At 51.8% G+C, this 14,269-nt stretch overlaps 1 protein-coding gene across 5 annotated transcripts in view; it reads right to left on the bottom strand.

Annotated features, from left to right (window-relative positions):
- ABCB9 (ATP binding cassette subfamily B member 9) overlaps positions 1-12,008 on the bottom strand; it is a 32,749-nt gene extending 20,741 nt beyond the window's left edge. For 2 of the 5 annotated variants that reach the window (XM_032876409.1, XM_032876413.1), the window contains exons 1-2: positions 6,268-6,400; positions 413-1,097 (exon numbers count right to left, since the gene is read on the bottom strand). In XM_032876409.1, coding sequence (XP_032732300.1) covers positions 413-1,013 — 601 coding nt within the window. In that variant the 5' untranslated portion in view covers positions 1,014-1,097; positions 6,268-6,400. Of the gene's footprint in view, positions 1-412; positions 1,098-6,255; positions 6,401-9,207; positions 9,290-9,399; positions 9,535-11,913 lie in introns of those variants that run through there. The other 3 variants (XM_032876412.1, XM_032876411.1, XM_032876410.1) reach the window with 3 other exon arrangements.
- Between the last annotated feature and the right edge of the window lie 2,261 nt (positions 12,009-14,269).

Below are 14,269 nucleotides of genomic sequence, written 5' to 3' on the forward strand. Positions count from 1 at the left end.
AATAAAGGAATGAGGTACTGACTGGAAATTTCTAAAATATGTCATTAAGTGGTCAAAGCAAGACGCGAAGTAACGTGTGAGAGGTGGTGAGAGTAACAGGTCCGTTTTTGCTTGTTTGGCTTTCATCAGGAAACACTGGGAGAACATACACAAGAAATGAATAGAAGTGGTTTCGCACCCACTTGGAAGCTTCCAGAACATTTCCTGTCGTTAGCCCTCGGCAGGGAGATCAGGGCCGTCAGAGCAGAACTGAGAATGGAACGTTCAGTATTCACCTGTTCACATCAATTTGATGTTGAACCATGTGAACAAAATGTCAAAAGATTTAAGAGGAAGGATGCAGTAGTTATGTAACTCCCCCCCCCAAACTGCTTTCCAGGGTGCCCGCCAGGCCCCCGGGCTCCTCACTTACCCAGAGCTGCCACAATGAGGAAGAAGGAGGCCGCCACAAGGAAGGCCACGTCAGGCTTGGTGTAGGACAGCAGCTTTTGCAGCGTGGCCCCCGATGCCTGCTCACGAGGGGGTCGGGGCTCCCTCGGGAAGCCCTCGGCCTCGGCCTCAGCCCCCGGCTCCAGGGCTTTGGCGTCCGGCCGCACCGTGGACAACAGCCACCAGAGCACGAAGGAAGCAGCGAGTGAGATATAAGTCCACACGAAGAGGGCCCAGAACCACGGGTCCCGGACTGGCTTCCGGACCTCAGAGAAGAGCAGCAGCTTCACCATGGTGTAGATGCCCACGAAGAGGCACACAAGGGCGATGACCGTCCAGGAGGCTCGAAGCCGCCGCGGCCCCAAGGCGCTGTTCTTGGCCACCCCGATGGTGGCTCCCAGCAGCAGGCAGCTGCGGTAGAGGCAGGCTGCCCAGAGGTCCAGCACCGAGTCAAAGATGTTGAAATGGCGGATGTCCTCCAGCAGGCTGCGGTCCAGGTGGCTGAGGATGTAGATGGCCGTGGTCATGCCGACGTCCATGCTCATGAAGGCCAGGGTCACCACCACCGCCTTCCACAGCTGCATCCTGCTGGCTAGCGGTGGGTGCGTGCCGCGGAACAGGCTCTAGCTCATGGGGGCAAGGCCATGGTCCGTGGGGCGAGGCCAGACCTACTGGGGGCAACAGGGCAAGGGGTTCAGGTTTGCGCCTTGGTGGCTGTGTGCCTCGGTGTCCCCCATCTGTGAGAGGGCAGTGACGGGAGCACCGAAGTCATAGGACTGGTGGGAACATCCCACTCATTCAAGGAGTGTTTCCTGAGAATCAGTGGGTATTGGGTGGGCCAGACTCTGTTCTGAGTGTTGGGATTTAACAATGAACAAACACAAAGATCCCTGATTTTGTGGAGATGACACACCCACGTCAGAGAAAGACCAACACAATAAGTGAATGCTACAGTGTGATAAGAGCTAAGGGCTGGGGGGGGGGGGGGGGGGAATGGGGTGCAGGGAATTGGGGGGCGATGGGGAGGGGAGAACAGTTGTAAATAGGGGGTCCAGGGAAGACCTTACTGTGAAGGTCACACTTGAGCAAGACTGAAAAGAGGTTAGGGAGCCCGACACGCGGATATCTGGGGGAAGCATCCACGGGTGGAACAGACGGTGCCACGGCCCTGAGACAGGAGGGTGCCGACGTGCTTGAGGGATCCCACAGGGTCAGGGAGGTGAGGGTGACGGCATCTGGATGCAACTGAGATAAGCAAAGAGTGCTGTTTTTACTACTAGTAACTAGTATGAGTACTAGTACTATTATACATTACTAGTACATTACTAGTAATACTATATATTACTACTACCGCACTACTACTAATTTCTCTGAACCCATTTCCTCATTTTTAAAACAGCATGAGTTCGGTGCACGAACATCTGCTCTGGGCACAGTGCCTGACACATACCCATTGCTGCTGACTGTTAACCACTGTATACAGTGGGTGCATAGTAAATGTTTGTTTCCTGTTCTCCCCAACTCCGGCCTTACACCAAGAAGTCAGGGGGATGGGGTGGTTGGCCACAGGCCCTAGAGCAACCAGGGACTTTCACATCTGCCTGGAAGTTTCCAGAATATTTTCCTTCAGCCCAGGTTGCCCTTTACCCCCTGACCTAGGCCCTATTGGCTTTCTGGAGTTTGATGTCTGCTTTGGCCAAAGCAACCCCCCCAACACTACGCCCTTTGGGGCTGAGCCAGTGCCTAGGAGACCCCAGGAGCTGCAGGGACATGGTAGGATGTGGGCCTGATGGTAGTGTTTGGAAGTGGGACCTATCCAGGGCAGGATGGGGACCGGGCTAGGGGTGTGCCTCTGAGTGCTACCTCTTGACTTGGGTCCATCCCTTTTCTTCCTGGGGTATTTGTCATCTGGTCTGCAAAATGGGCAAAGTTCTGGAGTCCCCACGTGGAAAGGAAAGGCATGGAACGCCAGTAGGGGTCACTCTGAGTAATGACTGGGATGGGGGTCAGCTAGACAGACCCTTTCCCCTACAGCTCTGGTGCCCAAATGCTAGTGGCTCACATTCTGGAGTGACAGAAACCCCACAAACCCCATGAGGCAGTTGCTTCCACATTCCCATATGTAGTTGGGGGAAACTGAGGCACAGAGAGGCAAAAGCATGTGCCCCATATCACTCTGCCAACAAAGGTCCAAGGCAGGACTTGGGCTAATATGTAAAGGATCCCAGCACCTAACTCTCAAACTCTGTACAGCAGAGCAGGTGCCTAGTAAGTATAAGCAAACAGTTATGTAACATAGCCCTTCCTCTGGGCCTGGTCTTTTATAGAATTTTTATGTTTATTTATTTATTTTTTAAAGATTTTATTTATTTATTTGTCAGAGAGAGAGCACAAGCAGGCAGAGTGGCAGGCAGAGACAGAAGCAGGCTCCCCACTAGACAAGGAGCCTGATGGGGGACTCGGTCCCAGGACCCTGGGATCATGACCTGAGCCAAAGGCAGCAGCTTAACCGACTGAGCCACCCAGGTGTCCCTTATAGAATTTTTAAAAAATTTTTTTCTAAATAGCATTTAACTTTATCTTATATTTTAAGTAGGCTCCATGCCCAACATGGGGCTTGAACTCATGACCCTGAAATCAAGAATCACATGCTCTACTGAGTAAGCCAGCCAGAAGCCCCAGGCCCAGCCTTTTATACAGGCCATGCACTATATGTGTTTGCTTATTTAACCCTTGAAACAACTTGTGAGGTTTGTACTATCCTCAACCCCATTTAGCAGATGGAGAAATTGAAGCCCCGAGAAGTTATGAACTTGTACAAGATCACACAGCTGGTGAGTAGCAGAGCGGGATTTGAACCCAGAGCTATCTGGCTCCAGAATCTGGGCTCTAAACTATGAAGCTAAAACACTTGTCAATTCAAGTACTGATAGGGAGTGTTTGTGTAAGGACTTGAATGTATGAATGTGATTTAAATACATGAATCTTCACAAGAACTTTGTGATCTATTATTGTCTCCATTTTACAGTCAAGAAGACTGAGGCACAGAGAGGTTAAGTGAGCTGTCCCAGATCACACAGCTAGGAAGTGGCAGAGCTGGGATGTGAACCCAGGCTGTGGAGTTCAGAAGTCTGTGCTCTCAGCTCCAAAGCCCTAATGCTTCAAAACAGCCTCTCCAGGGGCAGGCAAGACCCCCCTAATGTCACTGGGGGAGGTGAAGTCTGAGATGCAGAAAGGACCCAGGGGCTTAACAGCCCTTGAGCCTGGGCCCTGTCTAAAGCCTAGCACTTCCAGGTAAGACTCAAGTCAGTGCCAGAGAAGGATCCCCTGTCAGCAGCTGGGGCTCCAAGGAAAGCCAGGGCTGAATGGGACAAGGGGCAGGGGAGGGAGCAGGGCAAGGGCTGGTGGGAACAGATACCCCCTACCCAGTTCCCTGCTCCACCCCGAGCCCCAGCTGGGTTGCCAGCAAAGGCTTCTGTCTGCTGCAATGCAGAGGCCTCGGGAAGCCAGTGAGTGGGTGAGCGTGAGTCGGAGCCCAGGGAGGGATGATCCTGGCCCAGTGCCGCACCAGGCCTCCGGGCCAAGCCACCGCCTGCTACCCAGGCCCTGCCAGCCACCTTGGCTGTTGCTCACCTCTTGGTGGGCACAAGGAGTCCTTTAGCCCTGGAAGGGAGCTGGGGTTCAGAAGTAGAACAGGAGGCAGATCTGCCCGAGACCAGCTGAGGGACTTGGCCCACTCTTCCTGCTCCCACTCCCAGTCCCTGGGGGAGTTCCTTCCCAACACCCCTCCACTTGGGGTGACGTCAACCCCACTTGACAGCCATCAACACGGGGACCCCAGCTGTCTACCTTCACCAGAATAAGCAAAGTTTCACACTCCAGCATTACAGACTATCTGAATCACATTGTATGGATGGGGAAACTGAGGCACAGGGAAGCAGGGGGTGGAGCCTGTCTAGAGTCACCCAGCAAGCTGAGGACAGAGCAGCTATAGCACCAAGGCCTCATACTCCCAAGTGCTGAGTCCTTGTACTCCAGGCTCTGATGGAGCAGAATCCAACTCGGGTCGGGTTACAGCCCTCGGTGGGGACAGGCTACTCTGTTATTTTTAAAGTTACGAGCAGGAGGGTGAAAGGGACAAGACCACTAGGCAAGACTGTGAGGAGCGGAGAATGAGGACCATCGGGCTGCTTGGAGGCCCAGCCCCGCTCTCCAGATTCCGTTATCTGGAGGATGCAGCCGAGCTCAGCCAGGTGGAGCTGGAGGGCAAAGTGTGAGCACATGGGTGACGAGAATGGCCCGAGGGACAAGGACAAGGTGGTGGCCAGAGGCCAGAGCAGGCACTACCCAGGATGTGACAAAGCCTGGGGAAGACAGGGGCAACTCAGCTTGCCCCCAGATGCTAAGGAATGGCACAGGGTTAGCAAATGACCCCAACCCCATAGGGGGTCCTGCCGAAGGCTTTGTCTCAGTAGAAATGGTGGTCAGGGCACCTACCGCTGTCAGCTGCACAGAAAGAAAGTGCAACACATAGGAAATAATAAATGACAACTATTATTACAACCGTAACAGCTACTGTTTACGGCGTGCTACTCACTGCCAAACAATGGGCTAAGTGCCGAGCATCTCCCATTCGAATTCATCCTTGCCACTATTGTGGGAGGTCCTTGCATGATCACCCCCACTTTAGAGATGGGGAAACAGAGTCCTGGAGAAGATAAGTGGCATGCAGAGACCAGGCAAAGGCAGGACTGAAACCCAACACTGGACTTTCTGGACGGCACGTGCCCAGGCTACTCACGGACCTAGGTGGTCCAAGCAGCTTGGTCCACTCCTAACTTTTCACCCCATACGGTCATCACACAGCAGCGGAAAGGCCCATTCACTGCTCAGCACCCTGGCTAACGGAGGGCTGTGTCACGGGGCGGGGGGTGTTCCGGATGCAGTGCCAGGATGGGGCTGGGTCCACTTTGTGCCATCCTGACTCCAGCCTTGCTCAGCCCACCGCATCTCATACTGGGACTTGCCCTCTCTCAGAGACTTGGGAAAGTTGTTTCAGGTAACTCGTGGCTGGGGAGCTACGGTGGCCTTTCTATAACCCTCTTCTGGTCACCTGCCACCTGCCCTCTGAGGCAGGGATGGAGGCCAGCCTGTCTCCAGGGGGTGGGGCAGAGGGCAGGACAGTGAATCCTGACAGACCAGCTTCAGCTTAAAGCTGTTTTTAATGACATCAGGTGGGGGAAGGAGCCATCCTGTTTTAACACAGATCCAGAAATAAGGGAGGAGCCCCTGGGAACCCACAGGCCTACTGCCAGGGTGAATGCGTGTGGAACGTCAGAACATTGACCAGCGGGGGAAACTGAGGGGTAAGGCAGGCCCAGGTCGGGCCCCCTAGGCTTCTGCCACAGCCAGGGTGCTCAGGACCCGTGGGCAGGCGCCCGCTGTAGAACGTGGAGAGCCACGGGAAGTCGCACCATTCCGATCCTGGGGGGAGAACAGCCATCGCAGGATCCTCCCCAAAAGCCACCCCCACAATTTTCCAAGAGGCAGCAGCGCGTGAGGAGTTAAAAAAAAAAAAAAGCAAGCAACATTCGTCCTGCGGGCGTGGAAAGGATGCTGCTGCAGGGATGGGGGGCTGGGACCTGCAGCTGAGGACGCCTGGGGACAGGAGCGGGGGCGAGAAGGCTCCCGGAAGGCTGCCACCTCCAACGGTGCTGCCTACTCCACCTCGGAGGCAGGGGGCCCCAGACGCCCCCAGCCTGTGTCCGGCTTGGCACCTCGGCCTGAGTACGACGTGTTCGGGGGACCCGGGCGCCGCGCTCTTACCTGTTACCTTACCTGGCACCAGGTGAGCCGTAGGGAAAGGGCGCAGGGGGCTCGGGTCGTCAGGGGCGCAGGTTCCGCGCGGCTCATTGGAGACTGCGCCCGGCACTGCACTCGCTCCGCTCCTCCCGCCGCTCCTCCCGCCGCTCCTCCCCTCCTCCCACCAGGGCTGCGCCGCGGCAAGGTCGGAGCGGAGCGGGGCGGGCGCCCGGGCCAGCTGACGGGTGGGGCGGGGCTCCAGGACGGGGCGGGGCATCTGGGGGCGTGGCCAGAGCTAGCCCTCCCCCCCCACCCCCACCACCTGAGACGGGCCCCGCCTCCTCCCGCCTAGCGGGGCCCTCCAGCTCTGTGCTCCAGGTCTGGAGGCCCCAGGCCCAACCTGGTGGGGGCGCTAGCTCTTTACTGGGTCTTTTCCTCCGGAGGGACAACCTGCCAGCCCACGTGGGAGTTACGATCTTTTGCTTTTTTCCTTCCTTCATTTTCCCCCTTTCTTCCTCTTTGTCGTTCTCTCTTTTCTTTCTTCCAACAAATATTTGTGCAGCACCTACTATGTGCCATGTGTCATTCTAATCTGTTGAGATGCAACAGTGTGCAAATAGAATCCGGGCCCTGCTGGAGCCGGCACTCTAGTGAGGGAGGCAGGCAAAACCCACCATACATAAATCGGTTACATCTGGTTGGAAGGGAAGACATTTTAGAGAGAAAAGTAGAGCAGGATTGTAGGGATTGAGAGAGGGGAAGCAGCAATACCCACTGAGGGACTGCTAGGGGCAGCGTGCTAGGAATACAGCTGAGTGTGAAAAAAGGAAGACCCCCAGGGGCGCCTGGGTGTCTGCCTTCTGCTCAGGTTGTGGTCCCAGGGTCCTGGGATCAAGCCCTGTGTCGGGCTCCCTGCTCACGGGGAAGCCTGCTTGTGTTTCCTCCCTCCCTCCCTGTCTCTCTCTCTGTCAAATAAGTAAATAAAATCTTTAAAAAAAGAAAAAAGGAAAAACCCCATCCTTTGCAGAGTAGGGGCGACAGGAAACCAACAGGTAAGTACGTAAGATCATTTCATTTAGTGGTAAGTGCCATAAAGGAATAAAACTGGGTGCGGCCACGGAAAGTGACATAGGGCCACTCAAGCTGGGAAGGGCTCTCTGGGAAAGGTGCAAGGTGACCAGGCTTCTGGGCAAACAGTGCGGCCTGAACCAAGAACCTGGGAAAGTAGGTCAAGGCCCAGAGGGGGTGGCAGGTGGGGCAACATATCCCCTCACATCTCCATCCTTCAGTCAAAGGCTTAAAGCACTCCGAATTTAAAATAGCCTCTGCCACTCACACTGACAGCCTCCTTCAAGGAGAATTTGGCAAAGTTCAGATTTTAAAAAGCATTTTTTTTTGACCCAGTAGGATTTTCTTCTATAGATAAGACTGGTCGAGGGGAGCAAAGATCCTAGTTTGCAGATAGTTACTGTAGTAGCAAAACTCTGAAAATACCCTTAATATCCTTCCATAGGGAACTGGCCAAATCATTACAGAGCGGGGCTCAACGGAAAAGTGTGGCAGGGAATAAAGCAACGTATATTTGTATGTATCTGCATACAGAAGCTATGTATAGGTACGGAATGACCTCCTAAATGGATTGGGTAAAACCAAGGGACAGAATAAAGTTGGAGCAGGCTAACGTTCATGCAAACACAAAAAGCAAATATATGATTGCACGTGAAGAAAGTATCCTGGATGGGCTATCCAAACGTCAGAGTGCCTCAGAGCTCGGTCCAGATCCAGGTTCCATCATCTTTGCTGAGTGAAAACAGCTGTCACAGTATTGAAGGAGGAAAACAATGTTGGAGGACTGACGCTGCCTGACTTCCAGACTTACTATGAAGCTACAGAGATCAAGTCAGTGTGGTTTTGATGAAAGAATAGACACACAGGTCAATGGAACAGTATAGAGAGTCCAGAAATAGACCCATGTAAATCAGTCAACTGATCTCTGACAGAGGAGCAAAGGCAGTACAAAGGAACAAACACAATCTTTTCAACAAATGGTATTGGAAAAACTGGACATCCATATGTTAAAAAAAAATCTAGACTCAGACCTCACACCTTTCACAAAAATTAACACAAAATGGACCACAGACCTAAATATAAAATGCAAAACTATAAAACTCTAAGAGGATAGGGAAAAAAATCTGGATTTTTCTTGGCTATGAAGACGATTTTTTTAAAAAGATTTTATTTATTTATTTGACAGAGAGACAGATCACAAGTAGGCAGAGAGAGGGGGGGGGGAAGCAGGCAAGCAGGAAGACACAGGGCTCCATCCAGGACCCTGACTGAGATCATGACCCGAGCGAAGGCAGAGGCTTTAACCCACTGAGCCACCCAGGCGCCCTGTATGAATCAATTTTGCGTGCAACATCAAAGGCATGATTCATGAAAGAATTGATAAGCTGAACTTCATGACAATTAAAAACTGCTCTGCAGGGACGCCTGGGTGGCTCAGTGGATTAAGCCCCTGCCTTCGGCTCAGGTCGTGATCTCAGGGTCCTGGGATCGAGTCCTACATCGGGCTCTCTGCTCAGGAGGGAGCCTGCTTCCTCCCCCCACACCCCTCTGCCTGCCTCTCTGCCTATTTGTGATCTCTCTCTGTCAAATAAATAAATAAAATCTTAAAAAAAAAACTGCCCTGCAAATATATGGTCAGGAGAATGAGACAACAAACCACAGACTGGGTGAAAATATCCACAAAAACCTGTATCTCATAAAGTCTGTTATCCAAAATATACAAAACTCAACAATAAACAACAACAACAACAACAACAACAAAACCAGCCCAATTTTAAAAAGAGGCAAAGACCTGAACAGACACCTCACCAAATGAGATATACAGGTGATGAATAAACATATGAAATGATGTTCCACGTCATGTTATTAGGAAATCACAAATGAAAACAACGTGATACCATTACCGACCTCATAGAATTGCTAAGATCCAAAACACCGACAGCACCAAATGCTGGGGAAGACGTGGAGCAACAGGAACTCGCACGCACTGCTGGTAGGAATGCAAATAGTACAGTTACTTTTGAAGGATTTGGTGGCTTCTTATAAAACTAAACATACTTTTACTGTATGATTCAGCAATCACATTCCTAGGTTATTTACCCAAATGAGCTGAAAACTGATGTCCATGTAAAAGCCTGCAAGCAGATGTTTATCGAAACTTTATTCATAATTGCTGGAACTTGGAAGCAGGCAAGATGCCCTTTAGTAGGTGGATGGATCCACTGTCGTTGATCTCTGTCAAATAAATAAATAAAATCTTAAAAAAAAAAAAAAAAGAAAAACCCCATCCTTTGCAGAGTAGGGGAGACAGGAAACCAACAGGTAAATACATAAAATCATTTCACTTAGTGGTAAGTGCCACTTACTTATATGTGGTCCATCCAGACAATATACTATTATTCAGTGATCAAGCCACTGAAAGACATGGAGGAAACATAAATGTCAATTACTAAGTGAAAAAAGCCAATCTGAAAAGGCGAGGGGATGATTCTGATTATATGACATCTGGAAAAGACAAAACCATGAAGGTGGTAAAAGGATCCGTGGTTGCCGGGGGTAGGGGTGGGGGAGGGATGAACAGAGAGGGCGCAGAGGATTTGGAGGGCAGTGAAACTATTCTGTATGAGACCATAATGGTAGAGGTATGTCATTCTACGTTGTAAAAAACCACAGAATATACGACTCCAAGAGTGAAGCCTAGTGTACACTGGGCAATAATGTGTGATGTGAAGGAATGGGTTGTAACAGATGTACCACTCTGGGAAGGGATATTGACAGTGGGGGTGGGGGTGAGGCGTATGATCAATCTCTGTACTTTCCACTCAATTTTGCTGTGAACCTTAAACTGCTCTAAACAGTAAAGTCTAGGGGCACCTGGGTGGCTCAGTTAGGCATCTGCCTTCGGCTCAGGTCATGATCCCAGGGTCCTGGGATTGAGCCCCCCATTAGGCTCCTTGCTCAGTGGGGAAGCCTGCTTCTGCTGCTCCCTCTGCCTGCTGCTCCCCCTGCTTGTGCCCTCTCTCTCCCTATCAAATAAATAAAGTCTTTTTAAAAAAAGATTATTTATATTTATTTGACAGACAGAGATCACAAGTGGGCAGAGAGGCAGGCGGGGGGAGGGCAGTAGGAAGCAGGTTCCCTGCTGAGCAGAGAGCCTGATGCAGGGCTCGATCCTGGGACCCTAGGATCATGACCTGAGCTGAAGGCAGAGGCTTTAACCCACTGGCTCACCACCCACGCACCCCAATAAAATTTTTAAAAAAGATTTTATTTATTTATGACAGAGAGAGTGAGAGAGGGTACACAAGCAGGGGAGTTGGAGAGGGAGAAGCAGGCTCCTTGCTGAGCAGGGAGCTGATATGGGACTCGATCCCAGGACACTGGGACCATGACCCGAGGTGAAGGTAGACACCCGATGACTGAGCCACCCAGGTGCCCCCAAATAAATAAAATCTTTTAAAAAATTAAGTCTGGGGGCACCTGGGTGGCTCACTGGGTTAAGCCTCTGCCTTCGGCTCAGGTCATGATCTCAGGGTCCTGGGATCGAACTCCGGATCGGGCTCTGTGTTCAGCAGGGAGCCTGTTTCTCCCTCTCTCTCTGCCTGCCTCTTTGCCTATGCCTACTTGTGATCTCTCTCTCTGTGTCAAATAAATAAATAAAATCTTAAAAAAAAAGTTAAGGCTGTTTTTAAAATGGTTAAAATGGTTTTATGTTATGTGTATTTTACTGCAGTAAATAAATTACAGTGTTCCTAGCAGCCTCATTCATCACATCTCCAAACTGGAAACGATACAAGTGGCCTTCATCGGCAGAATGGCTCAGGGGATGGAGTGGTCATCCGGTGGAACAGTAGGCTGCCACGAAAAAGCACAGAGCTGCCACTACACAGGACAACAGCCATGAATCTCACCAATAGAATGCTGAGTGAAAGAAGCAGCATGCAAAATAATACATAGTATCTAATTTTATCTGTATCAAATTCAACAACAGGCAAGACTAATCTTGGCTCTTAGGAGTCCCCATAGTGATTAGCCTTGGGAGGTGGGTAGTGGCTGAGCAGGGACAGGGTGGGGGCTGGAATGTTCTGTTTGGGGGATCTGGATGCTGGTTACATGGGTGTGTGGTTTGTAAAGATTCACCAGCCGTACTCCTGAGATGTGCCCTTTTTTAATAGTGTGCTCTATATAAAATCAAGTCTGTGTATAGATACATATGTAACATATGTTACATATGTTACACATGTAACACACATACATTCACGTACATATACATGCATACCCCTCCCCCACCAACACACTCTGGAATCAGATAGAAGGGTGTGTGCTGTAATTCTGGTCCTGCCACGCACTAGGTTTATGACCCTAGACAGGCGCCTATACTTCACAGAGCCTCATCTGTAAAATAGGTTTAATACTACCTCACACAGGGGCGCCGCCTGGCTGGCTCAGTTGGTACAACATGCAACTCCTAGATCTCGAGGCTGTGAGTTCGAGTCCCACATTGAGTATAGAGATTACTTAAAAAAAAATCTCAAAAAAATCTATAATACCCTCCCCCCACACACAACAAAAACACATCAGTGCTTGTTGAGAACACACGGACCCAGTACTTACTATTAATATTCTTGCTTTTGTTCCATTTGGTGATTGAACCCAGACTGGGGCGGGGTAGGGGTGGAGACACTGATTCCAAGGAGAAGGGGGCCACTGGGAGAGCCGGTGTGAACAGATAAGCAGAACATGCTTATCTTGCAAACCACTGCAAAGGGAGAAACAGTATGCACTGGCAGGGGTTGGGGGGATGCATGTGCCAGGCCTGCCCTGGGCCTCTGAGGGAGGAAGGCAGTTATGGGGGTAATGCACACAGAACTGGGGAAATGGATCCTTCCTGGAGAGCAGGGCCCTTCACTATCGTTGGGCAATCAAGACACCCATGAAAGTTTAAACACCTTCTCAGACCACACAGCTCTGGGCTGGGGAGCTGGGTCCTTGAGAAGGAAGCGGCCCCTGAGGGTCATGCTCCCCCTTGGGGAAGCCTGGTACCTTTAGGAGGCTTGGGCTGGGTCCCAGGATCCCCGTGGCTCAGACTCCTGTTCTATTCCAGACTCTACTACTTGTGAGGCATCTGACTTTGGGTGGGCTATTCAACCTCTCTGACCTTCATTTTCCACTTCTGCAAAATGGGAATAATTCCTGCCCTTATGGTTTGTTGTGAGGATTGGGCAGCTTCCCTTCATGTGTAGAGTAAAATCCAAAATGTTAACAGTGGTGTCCTAAGCCCAGTGGTTTGGCCAGAATACCACCCTGGCCTCATTCCCTAGGACTTGTCCTCTCGTATGCCTTGCTGTTCTTCAAGCACGCCTAGCTCGTCCCACTGCAGGGCTTTGCACTTTTAACTCCCCTGCCGAGAACCCTCTCCTGCCAGATCTTGCTGCAGCCCTTGGAGCCCGGCTGAAATGCCACTCTTTGGGAGGCTTTCTCTGGCCATTGGTCTAAAGCGGCCACCTCCAGGCATTCACCACCCCATCACCTAGCTTGTCTTCCCGGCACTTACGACTGAATGAAAATAACTTGATCGTGTACTTGTTTCCTTGCTTACTCCCGTCTCCCCACCTTGACTGACACTAGAAGTGCAGGGAGCTTATCTGTCACTCAAAACGCACTTCCACATGCTCACCGCCATCACTCAGGATGGCCCTGACCAGCCAGGGTGAAAACCAATCAGGTTGTTGGTGTAGGTTTTGCCCTGAGAGCAGAATTCTGCCTTCTCCCAGCCCCTCAAGGTGCTGGCGGGAGATCTGGACCCCCAGACATGTTCGTGGATGTCTCCATGAACTGGAAAGGATGGTCTGACATGGTCGCACAGGATGTGAGGGTCTCCCATCTCCCTTTGGGGCCCTGGGACCTTAGCCTCGGGGCCCAATTTGCCAAAGAGCTGGGAGGAACCAGGGGCTGTGCTGGATGTGTGAGTGTGGGTGATAGGTGTGTGATGGTGTGCATGAGTGTTGCGTGTGTGAGTGAGTGTGCGGCTGTGTCTGTATGTGAAGTGCTGTGTATGACTAGGTGTGAGTGTGTCAATGGCATGAGCACACGTGTGATGGTGTGTGAATGCGTGTGAGCACGTTACGGGTGTGTTTGAGTGTGTTAAGTGTCTCACTGTGGATGTGAGTGTAAACCTGTGCATACATCCGGGGGGAAAGGAAAGCATCAAGAAAATAAACCCCAACAAGCACAGAGAGGAAATCTGAAATCCCTCATAATCCAACCATTCTGAGAAACCCTGTTGTGGTGAACGCTGGGGCATAGCCGCCCCTCTCTGAGCCTCTGTTTGCCCATCTGTAACATGGGTGACGTAACAGTACCTCGCTCAAAGCTTTGCTGTACGGATGCAAGGAGAGACGGTGGGAGATCGGACAACAGGAGTTACCATTTGTGGTCACCTGTGCACCCGGGCTAAGAGCTGCAGTCTTCCTCCCCACTCCCATCCTCGCACCAAGCTGAACAGGGACGGAACTCTAATCGGGAAGGGGGCTTCATCCCCTATTACGAGCCTTAGTTTCCCCATCTTAGCAACAGGGCTGAGGTCCAAGCTTCCTCCCAGGGCTTTGCAGACCCGGGCCTTGCAGGGCGCACGGCGGACCAAGGTGGGGATCCCCGGGATAAGAGACGTAGGCGCTACGATGGGTCTCCCTGAGTTAGGGGTGCACGCTCTACAAGAAACACACTCATCTCACACTGCGGCTGTGCAGAACTCCGACCGCGCGGTGCGGGGTGTGGCCGCCTACAGACCACACCCTGATCCCCGCCCACACTCCAACCCTTCGGCCCCGCCACCGGAAGTCACGCCGGACGGAACGTCTTCGCGGGGACGCGGCCCCGGGCCTCGGCGGCGAATCCCGACACCGCGGCGAAGGCTCGAGGAGTGCCGGACAGGGGCCCGGGCAGACTGCTAAACCCAGGCTCAGACGCA

This window comes from Lontra canadensis, unplaced genomic scaffold, assembly GCF_010015895.1.
Source record: "Lontra canadensis isolate GAN:19392208 unplaced genomic scaffold, GSC_riverotter_1.0 scaffold58, whole genome shotgun sequence".
Taxonomy (NCBI): domain Eukaryota; kingdom Metazoa; phylum Chordata; class Mammalia; order Carnivora; family Mustelidae; genus Lontra; species Lontra canadensis.